General features: G+C 43.1%; 1 protein-coding gene across 2 annotated transcripts in view; it reads right to left on the bottom strand.

Moving 5' to 3' along the window:
* The window catches only part of AMBRA1 (autophagy/beclin-1 regulator 1), a 134,132-nt gene that overhangs the window by 112,069 nt on the left and 3,923 nt on the right, over nt 1–18,140 (bottom strand). The window contains exons 2-8 of one of the 2 annotated variants that reach the window (XM_010580109.1): nt 11,399–11,654; nt 11,086–11,144; nt 10,167–10,350; nt 9,320–9,492; nt 8,467–8,533; nt 7,735–7,881; nt 6,422–7,506 (exon numbers count right to left, since the gene is read on the bottom strand). In XM_010580109.1, coding sequence (XP_010578411.1) covers nt 6,422–7,506; nt 7,735–7,881; nt 8,467–8,533; nt 9,320–9,492; nt 10,167–10,350; nt 11,086–11,144; nt 11,399–11,533 — 1,850 coding nt within the window. In that variant the 5' untranslated portion in view covers nt 11,534–11,654. Of the gene's footprint in view, nt 1–6,421; nt 7,882–8,466; nt 8,534–9,319; nt 9,493–10,166; nt 10,351–11,085; nt 11,145–11,398; nt 11,655–18,140 lie in introns of both variants that reach the window. The other variant, XM_010580108.1, reaches the window with a different exon arrangement.

An 18,140-nucleotide genomic window follows, 5' to 3' on the forward strand; every position in this document is an offset into this window, starting at 1 on the left:
TCACTGCTGCAATAGATATTAAATATACTTGAATAAGCAAGGCACAACTGCTGTAAGCAATTAGGAAGAAAATAGTAACAACGTGGGTTTTGTGAAATAAGGACAAAACAAGACAGAATACACTAGGTATGTGTTCCGTCTCCACCACAAGATGTATTTTATAGCTTTAGGTGAGGCAATACCCTCCTGCTTTAGTTCCCTCCTCCCAAAAAAGTAAAGGGAGTAGCATTACCCTCTTCTCTTATTTTGATGGTAGATTTCAGTCACAGAACTGTCTCCTAGTAGGCAACTCTGTACCCAGGACAGGGGGCAAGGAAGTGTTCTGGTTGTTTTGTTTTTAAGGCTAGGATACGAGCGACACGCACCTTCATTCAGTGCTTTACACAGCGAGAAAGCTACCAGAGCAACACATCAGAAGCTCAGGCTCCAGCATGAACTCAAGAACAAGTTGTAAAAGTGACTAGCTTTTCCATTTTACATACAGCACTCACCATTGGTGGGCAGGAATGGGGGTGTTCCTACCCTGTCAATCTACTTTAACCACAGACTAGACCCAGACAACACCCTATCTACAATTTAGAACCAGAAGAAGCATCCCCTCATGGCCATGAGTAAGCCATGCCTATTTGCATCAGAAAAACAAAACAAAACAAAATCATCCCAAACACATTCATGGTCTTCTTATGGAAAAGCCCAAAAATTTAAGTAATTGCTCAAGGCATACTTGAACAAGAAAAAAGAAACACAGCCCCGTGGAAAAGCTGACTGCCCAGACTCCAGTCGACATCTGCCAAGCATTCCTCCAGAAAATAAGCCCCACATTATGGAAGTCTTCTGAGGATGGATGAGCAACCATTTAAATGCAAACAAAACCTCTGAGAAGGCAGACTGCAAAGAAAGGTCTGCTCCAGGCTTGGCAGGCGATGAGCAAGAAGTCCAGATGAATTCTGCAAAGTTGAAGAGGTCTTTTTCAGCTCTAACTCATGGACATTTGCATATCAGAAAGACAAAATACCTGCCTCACCTCAGATCCACATCTATCCCTTTCAAACCCTTACAAAAGCCAAGAGGATAAGCTCCTTCCTTGCTTGCATCCTGTATCAGAGCCATTTCCCCTCTGGATCCCCCAAACACTGAAGAACTTGCAAATGTATGGTAACTAAGGAGATAAGCTGCAATTTAGGATTGGGGGGGGGGGGGGGGGTGTCTTCAACCAACCTTGTTTTCTTTATACAAGAACTCACTCGGAAACTTTCTGGTTCCACAAGGAGACAGGGAAAGCAAGGAGCAGAAACAACATTACCCCCTTGTGGCAGCAAAGCAATATGGAACTAAGTTCTGAGAAATTCAAAAGGGAACACACTAGGTGTTACTTTTCATATCTGCTGTAAGTATGGAGAGCTACATGCTGCCAGAAAGGCGATCAAGACTGAGGAGAGACGTGGTATGAGCCGGAGCATGGTGTTATGTCAGGCCTCTACATGCCTGACACAAGCAGGGCACAAAGGTCCACATTCGGCTAACAGGTGAAACCACAGGTAGAGCATTTAAACCTTTCTAAGGGAGACGCAACACAGCCAAACACGCTTGCAATGTATAGCACTGACACCTGGATCCCATTCACAATCCTATATATAGCGCTCTCATGCAGTCTGAGTGCAATGCAATCTCAGCTCAGGAAAAAAGACTGGGTTCACGTTGCGTAGCAAGAACGCAGGCAGGAGGGACCACAGTCCTCAAGACAAGAACTGACAAAATGAAAGACAGAAATTTGACCCTGGACCTTGTTACACGGTTCCAGGGAAGCTGGTCTGCACGTCACTTGTGCACAGTGCATCCAACAGACTCAAACACATCAAAAAGCAATGCCTTTGGTAAGCTGTGCAACTTCGGCAGGTCAATTATTTGCACAGCACTGTGGACTCTGTGCTTTTATACACTCACAAACAAAATAAAGGAGTTTATAGAAGTGTCTCCAGACAATACAAACTCCCCCACCTCGCTTACACTCCTTCCTACCTGCGTGCATGGCAAAACCATCACCCTTGACAGTTCAAAAGACTTCTCAGATTTTCAGGTAACTTCAATAGTCTATCTTGTCTGCCAAACTAAATAGGTGAGGCAAGGTGAAAACATTATGCATTCAAAAGACACAGGCGCAGAAGTTACTCATACCGCTGCCTACAGAATTTGACCTCTGGAATGAGTGCAATGGAACAGTTGGAGAAGTTTAACATAATTGCCAGACAAAGCTTCCTAATGGAAGAATAAGTATAATAAGCGTTTCCTCCTGGAACACAGGTTCCATGCAAACCCGCCTGGCAACAGGGCAGGGCTCATCTTTCATTTGCAGTAATTCATTCAAATCTCTAGTCGAAACAGACAGGTAAACAAGAGTATAATATATTATGAGCAGCTACATCTTGAACACATAGAGGACAAGTTTCCCTTTGTGTATTTTTCTTTTCCCCTTTCTAGGGATTAGTTTTACAAGATAAGGTTTGAAATATGTCAACAGGGACATACATGGCACTCCTTGCTCCTTGCATCCATTCTAGAAAGACTGTAGCCGGGGGTGCCATGCCAGAACTCAGAAACAACACTAGATTTAAAACCAGAGGATTTTCTTTTTTTCTGAAACAACACACTAGTTCTGTAGATATCACTTGTGTCATATTAAAATAGCCAAAGAGGTAGCATTTGAAGATCTAGATCCATTTTAGCAGTCAGCATTGCACTGTACCTCTCATTAACTGATGAGCTGAAATATATTTCAGTGGAGACCACTGCTAGGATTCTATATATCATTTTCTTAAGAAGGTGGCACTCGCTCCTCTCAAACAAGCAGCTGACTAGAAGAATCCTTTCATGCTCTGTTCAACTTTTCGTTATCAACCTGAATTGGCCCACACAGCAACAACGGCTTGAAGTACTTACAGGATCTTTTCCCTCACTAAGATTACAGTATTAACACGATGGTTCCTCAACCCATTTTTTAATTAGTAAGTAGTTACAGAAAAATTAAACTAGTATCATCTGTTGCTCAATTATCTTTCCTTCATCCAGATCTTGCCAATAGCTTCTATCAGCAATTTTATGCAGCACATTTCACATGGCAACTTCAGGAATTTCTGAGGCTCTTTTCACTTTGATGTTAAAAGTGAGGCAAGGATAGATCCACAGGGGAAAAAAACCCTACATTTGAATTAATGAGATCAGCCTCGAGAACCTCAGAAAGGCTGAAGCTCAGTCTCACGAACTTCTGCTTAAGGTAGACCATAAACTTTCCCCAGTTGTATCTCACTGACACAATTTCAAGAAGCACACAGCTCAACACCTGTGCTGCTTTCAGGCCAAGCTGAATGTGACTGCTGTACTGCCAAGGCTTCCAGTGACATGTTCCTGCTTACAGAGGTGCCAGAGCTGTTAGTCAGGAATAGCTTCATTACATGCTTATTAATGCCTTTGTGATTAGGCCAAGATAATTAGCCCAGCACCATCAGAAAGAGCAGAATTCTCTCCCTACCCAGCTGACATAGCTGCATCAACAGAATTCAAAGAACAGCCTTCATTAAACTACCTATTAACTTAATTGACCCTCTATGGCAATGTCTTCCCAGCAAGCTACTTCTCAGCCAGGCAAGACAGGTCAAGGAATGGATCCTGCCCACGGAGAGAGTGAGAATATACACACAGTTTCCAGATGCAATTTTTATCTTAAGTTTTTCAGCTGGCCTTTGAATACAGAGCTCAATTGCCCAATGAGGACATCTAATGGAGAAACAAAGAAGAACAGAATGTAAGACAGGTCACAAGCAAATACATAGATGTCCAATGCTAAGAACTAACCTGAGGTCCATAGGCACAAAATTACATTGATTGAAAGCGTGTATGCACTTATCACTTGTACTCTCAGGCTTGAAGGCTTACCTTCCCTCTTCTATTTCCCCTGGACTTTCAGCATTACATAGCTTACATCTCATGATCCTTAGCCACCATCTTTGCATGCTTCTGCAGCTGCAAAGGTTAAAAGACATTTTGGACTCTGCTGTGCAGGAGTCGTTCTAGCACTTCCCATTGTGGGAGCACACCCTAGATCTCGGAGACAAGAAGGCTGGATGTGAGGGTGTTCATTCTATGCAAAAATTAGGTAAGTGGGTGCTTACTGACTTTTTATTGCTCTGTAAGGAAAAATATAACAGCTAATTTGAGAAGGGCATGAAATTACACCTGCAAGATATAGCTATCCTGCATGCAGGGTTTCTTTTAAGGGGAAAGATTTCATAAAGCTCCCAAGTCCATCCCAATGTATTTAACAGGAAAGGAAATGAAGTTTTACTTCAAGGAAATCACCATGAGCATTTAATAGCAGACTGCTCACTGCTTCCAGCTTCCCTACCTCGGTACTCTACAGTTACCTTAACTTCAGTTAGAAGGGAAGCAGAAACCCCTGCCATGCCTGTTCTTGAGCAAAGCCTGACAACAGAAGCAGGAGACTGAGAAAACAGAAGAGTCCCTGTGAGCTTCTCGGCAACCTCTGCCAAAAGGGTTTCACTAAAAGTTTCATCTTACAGTAATTCCTCTGGAATTAAGCTTGCACATCGAACTATGCACTCCAAATTAACGTCTCAGCAAAAAGCACCTGTTTGCACAGGTGACCAGGTAGGCAACTAACCCTGCACAGATGCTACAGCCACAGAGCAGGCAGCAGCAACCACCACGGGTGACAGGCAAAGCGACCCAGAGATTTAGTCACAGGACTCCAGCTGCTAGGTAGCAACCTGTCCAGCTCCTGTGCAGCGGGATGCACTGCGTTATATCCCTCAGGGCATTTCAAAATTATACAACTCCCACAGAAAAGATCACATCTACAGATCCCACCACACCTCACTGTCGAAATACGTGCCAACCACCTGATCAATAAAAAGGTTATTTGCCCCCATTACTTCTGACACTACAGTGACTCAGCCCAGAGAACAAGCTACACAGTGGAGATGATATGAGCATGTACATCTATTTTAAAAGAAAGATAGTGCAAGACTTACTCAAGTGCCATTTTAAAGCTGAATTTGTCTGCTCCTTCTCACCCCTCTGCCCTTTAATAGGGGACTAGAGGGTATCTGATTTAAATTAAAGGCAGGTAAGTTCAGGCCCAAGAAAGAAGTAGCTACCATGTAACCAGCTTGAGACTCTCATTATGGCAGGTTATAAAAAAAACTGGGGCAAGGATTTAGAAGCAGATGAATAATTTCATGACCACCACCACTTATTTGCTATGCAACTACAGCAACAAGAAAGGCAGCCACTGTTCCAGCCTGAGTGTAATCAGCTTATCTGCAGGAAGAAGGAAAGAATTCCCTTTCCTCAGACACTCCTGTGTACAAAGCCTCCTCAGTCAGTTACATCTGCATCCAACCTGGAAACTTTGCTTTCCTAAAGCACAAGGCATCCATTTCTGAGAAACAGCAAGACTGGACCTTTCCTCTGACAAGAGCACAAATCACTTGACAAAGAGGATGCCAAACTGAAAGCCAGGAGGGAACCCTATCCAAAGTACCAACATAGCTTAATCATCCATACAAGCCAGTGGAGACACTTGCACACAAAGCACAGGTCCTTCTGGGTGCAAGTTCGATTTGACTTGTTCTTTTTCTTGTAACACATCTGAAGTATAAAAAAAAAAAATCCTTCCAAAAAAGAATCACCTTCTTGAAAAAGAATACAGCAGAGTCTAAAATTTTCAGTGATCAGCATGCCCTCAACCAGCTCACCCTAGATTCGGGTCAATGGGAGCCACTTTCAAAACTTCTCTCTTTATCAAAGGCAAGTAAACTGCATGGTTTTGACCAAATACTCGCAACTAAGGTATATGCCCAAACCACTGACACGGAGCTTTGACTTTTTTTGCCCTATATGGCAACACCAAGGAAATGATTGTTATCCCTTCCAACTTAACAACTACAACCTCAGCAAGACACAGCACCCAAAAAAGCAATTCTCACTACACATGCCCAATTTTCCATGCCTACCTTGGGCAGATTCTCCATGTGCAACATGTGTGTGGTATGGGGCACAAAGGACAGCGTAGCACATCCTGTGTTCCCACCCTTCTGCAGTGTCTGGGAAACACCAGGAGCATAGTTGACCCCAGAGACCTGCTACCAGAGGCTGTCCTTTTGCCTGTGCGTACTATGATTCTCCTTTCCCATTGAGAGGTCTGGTCTCTGTTGCTTACAATCTTCAGAACCTAATCTGCAGCATGACAATGGCAGCTATAAAAGACATCAATGCAATGTCTCTGTTTTCATCTACATAAATAGCATATGACCACATGAGAAAAGGTTTTTAACTCTGAAAAACTCTGACTAGATGGGAAAGGTTTAAGAAAAAATTGAGGAGGAAGGCCGAGCATGTATCTTACCTCCTGAGTGAATCCTCCTCTGAGCTTTCCTCAGGCATTTCCTGGTTTAAGGCCTCCTGTGATACATTCCCAGGTCTGCTTGAAGCCGACTGGCTGTAAACTCTTTCCCAGTGCCCCGTCTCCTGGTTAAAGACCACTCCCACGGTCCTCTCCTCCTGCGGGGTGGAAGAGCTGCCCAGCTGCAGCCTGCTAGAGGCAGGAGCTCTGCCCTCGGTTCTCTCTGCAGGCTGCACCTGGCTGGTATTTGGAGGCACACCCTCAAACGTGCTTTGGACCTGCCCTGGTGTGTAGCTAGGCGTGCTTCTTTCCCAGCGCAGCGTGTCATTGTTAAAGGTCAGCAGGTTATGACAAGCGCGACAGCGGTTCAGGTGACCCCGGGACAAATTGGAATTGTTTTCACTGCTGTGTGGAGTCTGCTGATGGGAGGGACCCGGCCGATCAGGCTCAATGTTGTTGTTGAGCATTTCTTGAGCCTGTTGCGACTGGCCGGGCTCCCCACCAATCCCCTGATCTAACTCCTGAAGCCGGTCATATTCCAGGAAGAATCGCCTCAAATCACACTGGAGCTCATTACGGATGCTGGCCGGATTGCTCGGGCCAGCACTACTACCACTGTCCGCCTCAGCCCCTGGGGCCAGAAAGCCTCTCCCTTCTGTCGCAGAGGTATAGACTGATGCCTGGGAACCTCCCTCCTGCTGTCTCAGCACTGACAGCAAGCTCACGGAGGAGGCACTGGTCCTAGGGGGAGGCATGGCTTCCAGCTCTGACCGAGAGCTCATGTTCAGCACTGTCCTGGACCAGTCAGACCCACCTAAGCCCGAAGCCATCTCTCTCGCAGACTGTTGGTACCGGGACTGGTGGCCGGCCAAGGGCCCGCTGAGGGACCGCCGCGTGGGGCCCAGGCTAAGGTTGCGCAGGGTGTTGCCAGCAGTGCTGCTCTGAACTGTGCTGAAAGCAGAGGGCCTGTTAAGTATCCCCTGCTCCTCCTGCACTACGGATGCCTGCTCTGGGGGTTGATAAGGCTCTGTCTGCACAGAGGAGAAGGAAGTGCCAGTGGCCCCAGAAGACGTGGAGGGTGCGTTTTCCTGGTGTGGGAAGAGAGAAGAAGGAAGTCTTGCACTAGAGCATCGGCTGCAAAGGCACAACATCCCCAGGTGCTGGCAGCACTCTGCTGTGGGATAGCTGACACGCTCCCGGAGCCTGTTATAGACAGATGCCCTTGTGTTCTCACTGGCTGGAGGCGGAGGTGGTGGTGGTGGAGGCGGTGGAGGGGATGGGGTAGCAGAGTCTTGAACACTGTTTTGCTCTCCCACCTGTATGCCAGAGGAGCGGGAGGACAACATATGCAGGAAGTTGTGGAGGAGGGGTGTGCGCCTCACAGGCTGAGATGGAAGGATAGCGCGCTGGCGATAATGCGGCATCTCTGTGCTGTCCACGGAGATTTCCACTTCCTCATCACTCTGCAGAAGGAAGCAATCAAAGTTCAGTCACCTCACAGCAAAATCCTGTATCTCCAGATAAACAGCAGAAAGTCAGCTACCATCCCAGACAGATGAAAGGATGCAGTAAGTCCCTTCCTAGAGGCCTTGACTTGCAGGAAACCAGCTGAGACTATTTCAAAGTTCATTTTATGGATCCAGACAACCTCCTCCTACAGCCCACTGAGCTTTGACAATACACTGTTCATACAAACAGAAGCATCAGCATCTGAGGGTCCGCAGCTGTGGGGAGCATTGTTAATACCTCGCGTAGCTTCAAATCCAGCAGAACGTCACAATAGAACTGAAAGAGCGGGGCCACTAGGACATCTGTCTCATCACTAACGAGACAGTGAGGGCAAAACAAACACACTTTGGAGAGCTCTTTAATAGCCCTGCACATAACACAAGAACATTCAGGAGACCAATTAAGGTGAGACAGAATTCAGCTTAGAAGGACTTCAGGTTTTCAGAAAAGCACAAGGCTGCTTAGGAACAGACTAGGGTTAATATATGTAGAGCACCTTGTAATTAGCCAGTCAATACAGGTACTGACATTCCCCTTACCTGCTGGTTAGAAGGGTTAACAATTGCTGTGAGCAAGTAGTGTCCCAAGGGGTCAAACCGTACCAGCCTAAAACAAAAGCAGAGCCAGAGTATCAATCATCAGTTCACATTCCACATTGACACAGGAAGCTGGACACAGCAGGGAAGAAAACCCCATATGAAATATTTGCAATGAGAACATTACTACATTACCATCATCACCTTCTGAAGGATGTCAAAAAGTTTATGCATTAAGAAGAAGAAAGCATACTTATCTAGCTGAAGACTGCAGCTATTTTATAGTCCACAGCAACATTATACAGAAGTTAAAAGCTGGAAGCAAGTATTGCTGTATCAATTGAAATAGCTAGGAAATTTTAAGGAATATGTACGTATATATTACAAATTGGAATTTGGTACAAAGGGAGAGATTAATGTGCCTTGAATGTTACATCACTCTTATTTTAAATTGCTCAAAAGAAGGCATCAAGTTTCCAACAATGCAGTTTCCTCTATAACTGCACCAAAGTAATAGCTCAGCGCTCTCTTCCGGCAACTTCTGGGTTCTCTCATCATTATGGCTGACAGGTTTAATTACTAAGCTTACAAATGAACATGAAGTAGATTCTGGGCATTTATTGGGCACGTTTCTGATTACAAATATTAACAACCAAGCTGATTTATTATTTCCAACTACTTTTTTTCCTTCCCACAGAACTGTTTTTCTACCAGCTGAGTCAAGGAGCTGCACTCAATGCTTCTCTCCGCTGCCTCAGTTCAGAGTGTGCAGCATCCCAGAAGAACTCCCCACATTCCCCAAATCTGACCATCTTTCACATACAAGTGTTCTCTTCCCCCAGAAACAGGAACTCACCTGACCCGCTCCATTTCACTAGCCGTTTTCACCACTGCAAAAGGCTCCCGACGACTCCAGTCCCAGAAATGTATCTCATTGGCAGTTGCAATCAGCAAGAGCTGAGCCGTAGGATGAAAAGCAAGCGATGCAATGGCATTGTTGCTATCTGTGAACCAGCTCTCACTTCCACCCTGAGTGAGGAGTCAAGAATCACAAGCAGTTTATCACAAAGTTTGAGATCATTAGGTTTCCATATACATGCCATCTCTCCAAGACTCTGCCTAGAGCATGGAAGTAACATGCTTTCTTGGCAACAACAGCAGCTGCTCTCATATAAGGTCATGTGTCATGTCTAGAACATAACACTACTTGTAACAATGACCACAGATGTATTTTCTTTTAAGTGTGTCTCAAGCAGCCTGTAAAAATACTGCATTTCAAAGCAACCAGGTAAGTATATGTATTTTGTCTCTGTGCCAATCACCAGACTAGGTTGAACTGGCAGAGCAGCAGCTTCTCTACTGAAGAGTTCAGCTATGCTCAGTGGAATGAAAAATGGCCTGTCTTTCACATAAGCTAAACAGGCATCTTGCACAAAGATCTCCAGCATTATCTGTACCACTCTAATCAAATAAACAGGCATGGCTAAGGAGCATGACCCACCTGGTGGGACTGAGTGAAGAATCTGTCACCTCCTCTCTAGACAGAAGAGGATGGCTATGGTCTGTTCTATGCTTTTAGAGACAGGTCCCAGCAAAGCTTCCCAACAGCTCTCTTACCAGGCAACGTTTGGGAAACAAACTCAGACAAAAAAAGTCACCACCCACCAAATACCAAAGGCACATATGTTTCAGGAAAGACTTACATGTAAATCCCAAATTCTAACCTCCCCATCTAGGCATCCTGAAGCAATGAGGCCCGGAATGGTGGGATGGAAGGTGACACACCAGGGAGTGCGGCGATGTCCAACCAAGGAATGAACACACTTGCCCGTTTTCACCTCTGTGATGTAAATGTTGTGGTTCACATGTGTGGAAGCCATTAGGGTCCTGGGAATGAAGAAGGCAAGACAAACGTCAGCATGAGAACAGTACAGCAAAACCAGACCATGGTTAGCTTCATCTCAACAGGGTCTGTTCACACCTAACCCAGCAGCTCTCCCACACAGACCTCAAAGGGTAAGAGGCTACTGTCGGCAATGGCCACAAAGCTTCCTGTAGCCAGATTTCAGGGTCCATGCAAACATGAGCTCATCTGATCTGCAAGCACAAACTTGACCTTGAAAGTCAGAGTGAACGTGCAGCTCAGAAGGAACTCCTGAGTGACAGTTCAGGGCAAATAAATATTCCCAATTCTCCACACCATCTTGACCACTGTCAAATCAAGTGACACTAAGAGAGATCCCACCTCCATTTCTGCTTCCAACACACACATCATTCTGCTCTGTTCTTTAGTGCTAGGTAACCCAGTGGGTGTGCCACATCACTTGGCATGTTGTGCTAAAACAGCCTTTACACCCTCAAGTTTCTTATGAAATCCCATGGTGGCCGCACAGATCCTTCTTCCTTAGAACTATACATCGCTTGGGTACCTCAGAAATTAAAACACCAACTATGCTCGAAGCTGTGAGATTAGGAAGGTGCGCACGTTCCATCCATGCATGTCAGGAACCAGGAGTTTCACTCAACTATTCAGGACTGGACAACTCAACGGGCACAAGCCTCCATCACTTTTGTAAGTGTAAGGAGACTGCTGAAACAGGGAACGAACTAGGAATTAATTACCTGTCTGGACTAAACGCCAGCAAGAAGGTGGAGCGTGGACTGTCTGGTAACTCAACTTTCTGAAAAAGCCAACAAAGCAGGAAGTGTTGCAAGTGTCATATGATCATACTTTAACTGTAAGCCACACAGACAACAAGGGGAACCCGCTGCAGGAACATATCTAGTATCACATCACTGCAGGAACTGAACAGAGCCAGAGAGCATATCAAGTGTAACACATCAAATTTACAATCACGAGACAATTTATTTCAAATCCCTGCCTCCCTTCCCCCACTCCAAGATCAAGCTATGCACCTCTATCCCACAACCTTACCTTGCCCTCCCATTTCATCCATCGAGTTTTATCCTCCACCAACTCCTGCAGGAGCCGCTGAGCACCCAAGGCTTGGGTACCCCGTTCCCTACCCCACAGGATGCGGACAGCATTCTTCTCCGGTACAACCTTCATGGCTCTGAGCAGCCAACGTTACACCAACTACTGGGAGGAGACACAAGCAGGTTCCAGATGACAACCACCACCAAGCTACAAATAGGCTATCCACATTTCAGTTGTTTATCTTCATGGAAACCTAGAAAGAAAAGAGAATGATAAGGAAGGCAGTTTCTACTTTTACCTCATAGATGAAGTAAGACCTTTAAATCCCAAAAGACTGGATTTAAGAGAAAAATATATCCTCTCCTGCAGCCTTTGCTACCTTGTTCCATTATCAAGGCCCAATTTTGACATTTCTGCAGCCAATGATTACTTTGAAAGGTTTCTGAAAGGATTTAGCCCTCTCCCTGTACACATGCCCTAGGCATACCACACCTACAGAGAATAAAAAATTGGCCTTGAAACCTTTTCCCTTCCCTCTGTCTCTTACTGTATACAGTAAAGAAAAAAAGATTTATGAAGAGATGGTCTTTTCACACCTTGAAGATTTAGGTCCTATCTGGGAAGGGTGACTGACAGCTAGAGAATAAGTGTTAAAAAATTGACAATATGACAGAGAAGTCTCCAGGGAATTATTCAAATTTCAGTAATAGTAATTATTATCACTGCAAAGGTCAGATGATTGATAGACCTCAAGTCCAAATTACTTCCAACCCCATCACAATAGCTTACAATGTATGAAAACAACCATGTATCAGACCAAAACCTTACATTGCAGTGGCATCTTGGCCAACTCCATCATGATTCATTTCACCTGTCTGCACATCATCTTTCCACCTAAATTGCTCTTAGAACAACAGTTCACCCAAGTAATGCACAATGGCAAAGATTAATGCTTTTAGCACACTTTGAGCTGCTAAGGAAAGCATTAATACCATTTTCTAGAAAAACAGTTAGTTCTTTGAAAGAACAAAATATAGCGACCCTGATAGCAACCAAGTTACACAGCTTTTGAATGGTCTCATATATTGGAGTTTGCCACCAAAAGCTCTCCAGAAACAAGAAGTTTCTTAGGATACATAAACCAAGAAATGCTGCTGCAACGCTGTTACCTTTTAATCCCAGCAGAGCGCACATACTACTCTGTCATCTCTTTAGAACCTAAAGATCTAAAGATAAATCCTCAATTCATGTTACACTGAACAACATCATCAATATTCAGTAGAGAAGGAAGCAGCAACTTAAAGCAAAAAACACACATACAGGGAAAAAAGGTTCATGTACACAAGAAGAGCTGGATTGTTAAGTGACAGAACTCAGAACGGTCATTAGCAAACCTTTCTTTCCTTCCACTCTCCCTAAAAAACCTCCTGAGCAGATGATTTAAGACAGCTGCTGCTTACAGGGAGGAGCTGTCTGAAGAGATAAGCCAGCAAAAAGAGTTCTAATAAAGCAGACCAGTTTTCATTTGTAAAAGTACAATAAAGGGTACTGAAGTGATGAACAAGTAAAGGCATCCATCTTCCTAGAAAAGAAATTCACCACAAAGAAATTCAAGCTAGCTGGAAATTCCCTGATGCTTAATGTGAACAGCATGGGGATCATCTATTTTAGAGAAGCTGAACTCCACAGCGTAAAATAAGCCTTCTTTCAAGAATCTGTGAAAGTCAGCCAAACATTAGGTAGGAATTATTCTACAAAATAAAAGCCTTACTGGAAAGCAACATAAAAACTAAAGATATCATTGCTGCAAGCGGATTCTTAAAAGCAACTGTACAGATTAAAAAAGCCCAGACCCAAAAAACTAGAACAAGGATAACTGGAGTAGATACAGCCAAAAGCACAGTACAAAATCACCAAATCTTTTTTCACTAAATGCTAATAAATCCTCATCTGGATTTTGCAAACAGCCCCAGTCACCCATGTTCAGAAATGACTGGATTCTGACAGTAAGCAGCATGGAGGGGAAGGACAGCTCAGAATGATACAGGCAATAAAAAGGCTATTTTACAGGAGGAAACTGCAAGTCTAGTTTCGCCTAGTAAAAGTAAGAAAACAGTAGCTGAATATTCTATATGGGTTCATTCAAGGAGTAAGGGCCACAACAACCCAAGGATAAACGTATAAACTGGACACAAATGGAAGACCAGATTTGCAGCTGGAATAAGCTGGAAGTTTGAAGAGATCTCAAACATTAAGCTTTGGAATAGCTTTTTGATAGCTGTAAAGGGCAAACAACCTAAATAACTTGAGAGATCCTGGTAATTTACAAGCAGGATAACACAATTACTCATGAGAAAAAACAAGCTCTGACAACTTGGGAATATTTCAGACCTATCAGAAGGACTAATGTTCCCTGAAGTACAATAGCAACAAGGAAATCAAGAGATTTAACAAACATCTTTATGTTTATTTATGCCACAGGCAAATCTACATATTGTAAAATAAAGAAACAGATAACACCTGCAACTGCAGTTAGTGAACCTCTTGTATTCACCTTATTGAGAGACTAAGTCATCTTCACTATATAAAATCAAGTACTTACCTTAAGACAGCTTATCTAAATCTTTGCAGATGGGTACTAATTTCTTGAACTAATTTGGCTATAACAAATACTTCATATGTGAGCCTCATGAGCATGTCTGAACTTGATGTTTTTCCCTCAGGGACTGTCCCTCATTTTTTCAGCTTCTTCTGACTCACCTCTTCATCCCATTTGAAAAGAAAAGAAACTCAGGGCTTGAATGTCTATACAGTACCCTGCTAACCTGCTCAACATTTTTAAAAGCTGGGATCTCTTCAGAAAACACCAAATGCATCCTTCTTGAGTGGGGTTGGCACTCCAGTGTTACCCTGGATCATTCTGGGGGCAAAGCTTTATCCATGCCTCATAAGGGGAAAGTTTACTCCTTTATCTGAATTAGCCTGAATACAGTAACTGCTCTCCGCTAGCTGGTGACACATTCAGGAACACTACAGACTGGCAAAGAAAATTAGAGCCTTCAAATGGAGAAATAGATGCAGTGTAGACATGGGCATTACCTTCGTTCACTTTAGCAGGAAGCCTTTAACCTTATTATTGGATCACATGTTCAGGTTTGGTTTGGGGTTTTGGTTTGGGGGTTTTGGGGGGGGGGGGGTGGTTGGGGGTTTGTTGGTGGTGGTGGTTTTTATTAAAAGGAGCCAGTTCCTTCTCTAATCTAGTAAAGATACCTACCAACTCCAAAGATTTTGCTCAAATATAAGCAGCCAAATAATGACAGCATGTTATTAAATACCATTAGCAGATAAACCATGGGAGTACCAATCATATTTATAGCTACTCAGTAGCCCCCTAGCTAACAAAGTTTAAATGAAATGCAGTGGGTTTGAAAATACTTCTTGGGCCTCACCATAAAGAAAACTTGGAGCTCACTAGATCAAACCTGTCCAGGCAAGTGGTGGACTGATTCAGTAACAGCTTCTATTACAAATACCCATGCTATCACAACTGATAAACAGCTGACCACCAAAACAAGGAACTGCTCAGGGATTGGTATTTTTCTGTTTTCTTCTTGTTGGGGGATTATTTTGTGTTTTGGTTTGGGGTTTTTTTTTTTTTTTTTTTAATCAGGATGACCAAAAGTGGAGTCCAACAACTGGAAGATTAGCTGATGCCCTGGATGCGGTCCAGGGCACCACAGAAATTCTGAAAGTGGAGAGTCAGAAATTTTTCTATAATTGGCAGCTTTGTTTCCTTAACAGTTTTCTCCCTTCAGGGCATTTCAGGACAGCATGCTGGGCTGTTTACAGTTTTGGAAAGAGCATTACACAGCCCAACCCCAAGCCTTTTACTTGCTCTGTGCCAGCTGTCCTCGAAGAAGCCTTAAGAATTCCCAGCCTCAGAGCAATATAAGCTAATTTGTAATTGTCACTTTTACAGACGCTGAACCTCTAGAAAACCAAAGCAAAGCAGCAAATTTGTAAACTTCATAGTGGTACAGGACCCCATGAAAACACTGACAAAAAAGGTAGGGAGAGAAGAGGAATAAAAAGTAGCACATTCAAATCACCATATAGAAAGGATGTCAAGATATTTTATGCATTATGCAGTGGTTTACCGTGCGAACTAGAAACTTTAGCACTTTACAGAGATGATGGTCCCATCTCTTAACATGCCCCACCCACCCACATCTTTGGCACTATTAATTTTGTGGAGATTCCTCTACCACTGTTCGGGGAGCACTGCTGGTTTTGATACAAAGAAGAATATCGGAGTACTATCTAATGTTATTCAGTTCTCCATTGGGGAAAAAAAAGTTATTTCATGTGGCCTTCAGCTCTCAGACTACAAATCTATTACCACTCTGAATAACTTCTTGGTTGCGTGCTGAGCCCAACACTAAAAGCCTTTCTTGATGAGCGCATACAGAAACAGTGTAAACAGATCTACCAGTGTTTAAAAGGAAAAGAAAAAAAAGCTGCAATCAGTAAAGGCTATTTATAACAGGAGTTCTATCCAAAGGATACAAATGTCCAAATAATTTCAATTTTGCTGCCCAAGTCTCAAGTGACTGATGAAGAAAGAGGCAACATTAAGTGAACTATAAAAGCTGCCTCAGGCGTTGCAATCTGGGATCCACAGAGAGAATGCATGTATAAGCTTCCCTAGAAAAGACCAGAGAGGAGAAAAGCATGTGCTGGTAGTTTCTGTCTCAAAGTTCTTTTGTCAAGTTTTAAGACTTCCAGAATGCGTTGACTGCAAAATGGATATGATCCACACAGGTTATGGGCCAGTGCAAGCTCTATACTTTGTATTAAAAGAACACAGATGGGGGAAAAAACAAAACAAAACAAAAACTGTTGTGAACAATGAGGCATGTCACTGACCTGCAAAAACACAAGCAAACTTGTCTCTAGAACAGAAACAGATTATTAGTACTCTGAACTATCCCAGATCTGGCCATGGGCCCACCTATCTTGTAAGCCAGTAACTTCTGTTTTCAAAATGTCTGTTCTTAAGCAAAGTGTCAAGCACTAACAATAAAGCATGCCATTTCATTTATTCCAAATTAAACTGCAGCATCTCAGGCTTTGAGTATCAGCAAGATATTAAAGATTTCAAGAGTATTTTCTATTGTATTTAATAAATATTAGTAATTTGATAAATATTAGTAATAATTTAGCATTCCCACTATTGTACATGTGGGTGGGTTCTCCAAGAACAATCAGAAGATCATCAGACAGGTGTGAGAATAGTGTATGCCGCAGTACAGCCCAAATGCTTTATCTTCACTGCCAGTGATCCTCACGTAGGCTGTAGTCACAAGACACACTATTTCCTCAAAGTATTTTTTACAACAAATCAGTTTCCCTTGTATCTTACACAGTTAATTTTGAGGCAAATTGCTTTATCAAGACCCCTATGTCTTTCAGAAGCTCAAAAGAGCAAAGAAGAAAACACTGGGCATACTGAAGACAGTCAGAGATCATCTTGCCAATGCCTACAGACTACACAGCCCCTCCCGCTTCACTGATAAAGCAGTAAAATCTGGTTCTGAGACTCACACACAGGAGATCTCCAAGAACGAACCAGATGCCTAAAACATCATTTGGAATGCATGTGCGCAATCACACAGCTCCAGGGACTTTCTAGTTCCCTTGTTTACACTTCAAGTTTTTCCCCCACCTCTGCAATACGGAGATTATGATGCCAACACCTTCCTAAATTGCACAAAACAATACCAGGTAACAAGCCCCAGAAACGCTATCCCGGAGAGAAGACCTGAATTCTACTGGCAGTTTTATTAAAAATATTGATTCCATTCATACCACGTGTCATGGCATTCCCGCTAACCCTTTTCATGTGTCCACTTGAAAGGCTGAGCAAAATAAAGTTCATTCAAAACCAAAACAAAAAAGCTGATTTGCCCTCTTTACACTGCATCAACTCAGCTAAACAAGACAACTCAAAGAGTCCTAGTTTGGTAAGTAATCGAACTATGTAGCACTGGAATTTGAACAATGCTATAACAAAGACAAAATCAGTAAAAAAAGGGTGACATGACTCGTATCCAGAATAGTTCCACGGCTCAAAACTTAAGACAAGTGTTGGAGGAACAGGACTATGTTCAGTATTAAGCGACAGGGCCACATGAATTTCTGACAATGTACCTGATCAGCTACATATGTACATTTTCCTGAAACAACATGATTTGTCTTTCCTTATGGGAAGTACATGTCTTCCCTATGGTACTTCCATATGAGCTTTATGACCATTCTCAGAGGTTCTAGCTCTTCTTGGGTTAAAAACAAACAAACAAACAAAAACCCAGAAAACGTTTTGCATAGAGACAACTTCAAGTTATCTTGCGGCAATATCTGAATGAACAGAAAATTGGAAATAAAGTTATGTTGCACTGGAATCTTTAGACAAGGCTAACCCACAAACAAAAATAGTCCACAGAGGTATAACAAACAATTAGCTTAAACATAATTAATCAAAACAATGAAAAAAGCAAAACTAGAATCCATTCTTTCACTCTTTGTCTACTTCTGTGTCCCTGATTATGCTTTTAAAAAAACAAAAGCAGCTTAATTTAAGACACTAGAATTATGCAGATTCCTGACATTAGAGCACAAAGCCAGTCTTCAACTAAGTGCCCTTAAATATGGGGGGGGGGGGGGGGCACCACAAAAAAAA

The sequence above is a fragment of the Haliaeetus leucocephalus genome, unplaced genomic scaffold (assembly GCF_000737465.1).
Source record: "Haliaeetus leucocephalus isolate CR32 unplaced genomic scaffold, Haliaeetus_leucocephalus-4.0 Scaffold696, whole genome shotgun sequence".
Classification (NCBI taxonomy): domain Eukaryota; kingdom Metazoa; phylum Chordata; class Aves; order Accipitriformes; family Accipitridae; genus Haliaeetus; species Haliaeetus leucocephalus.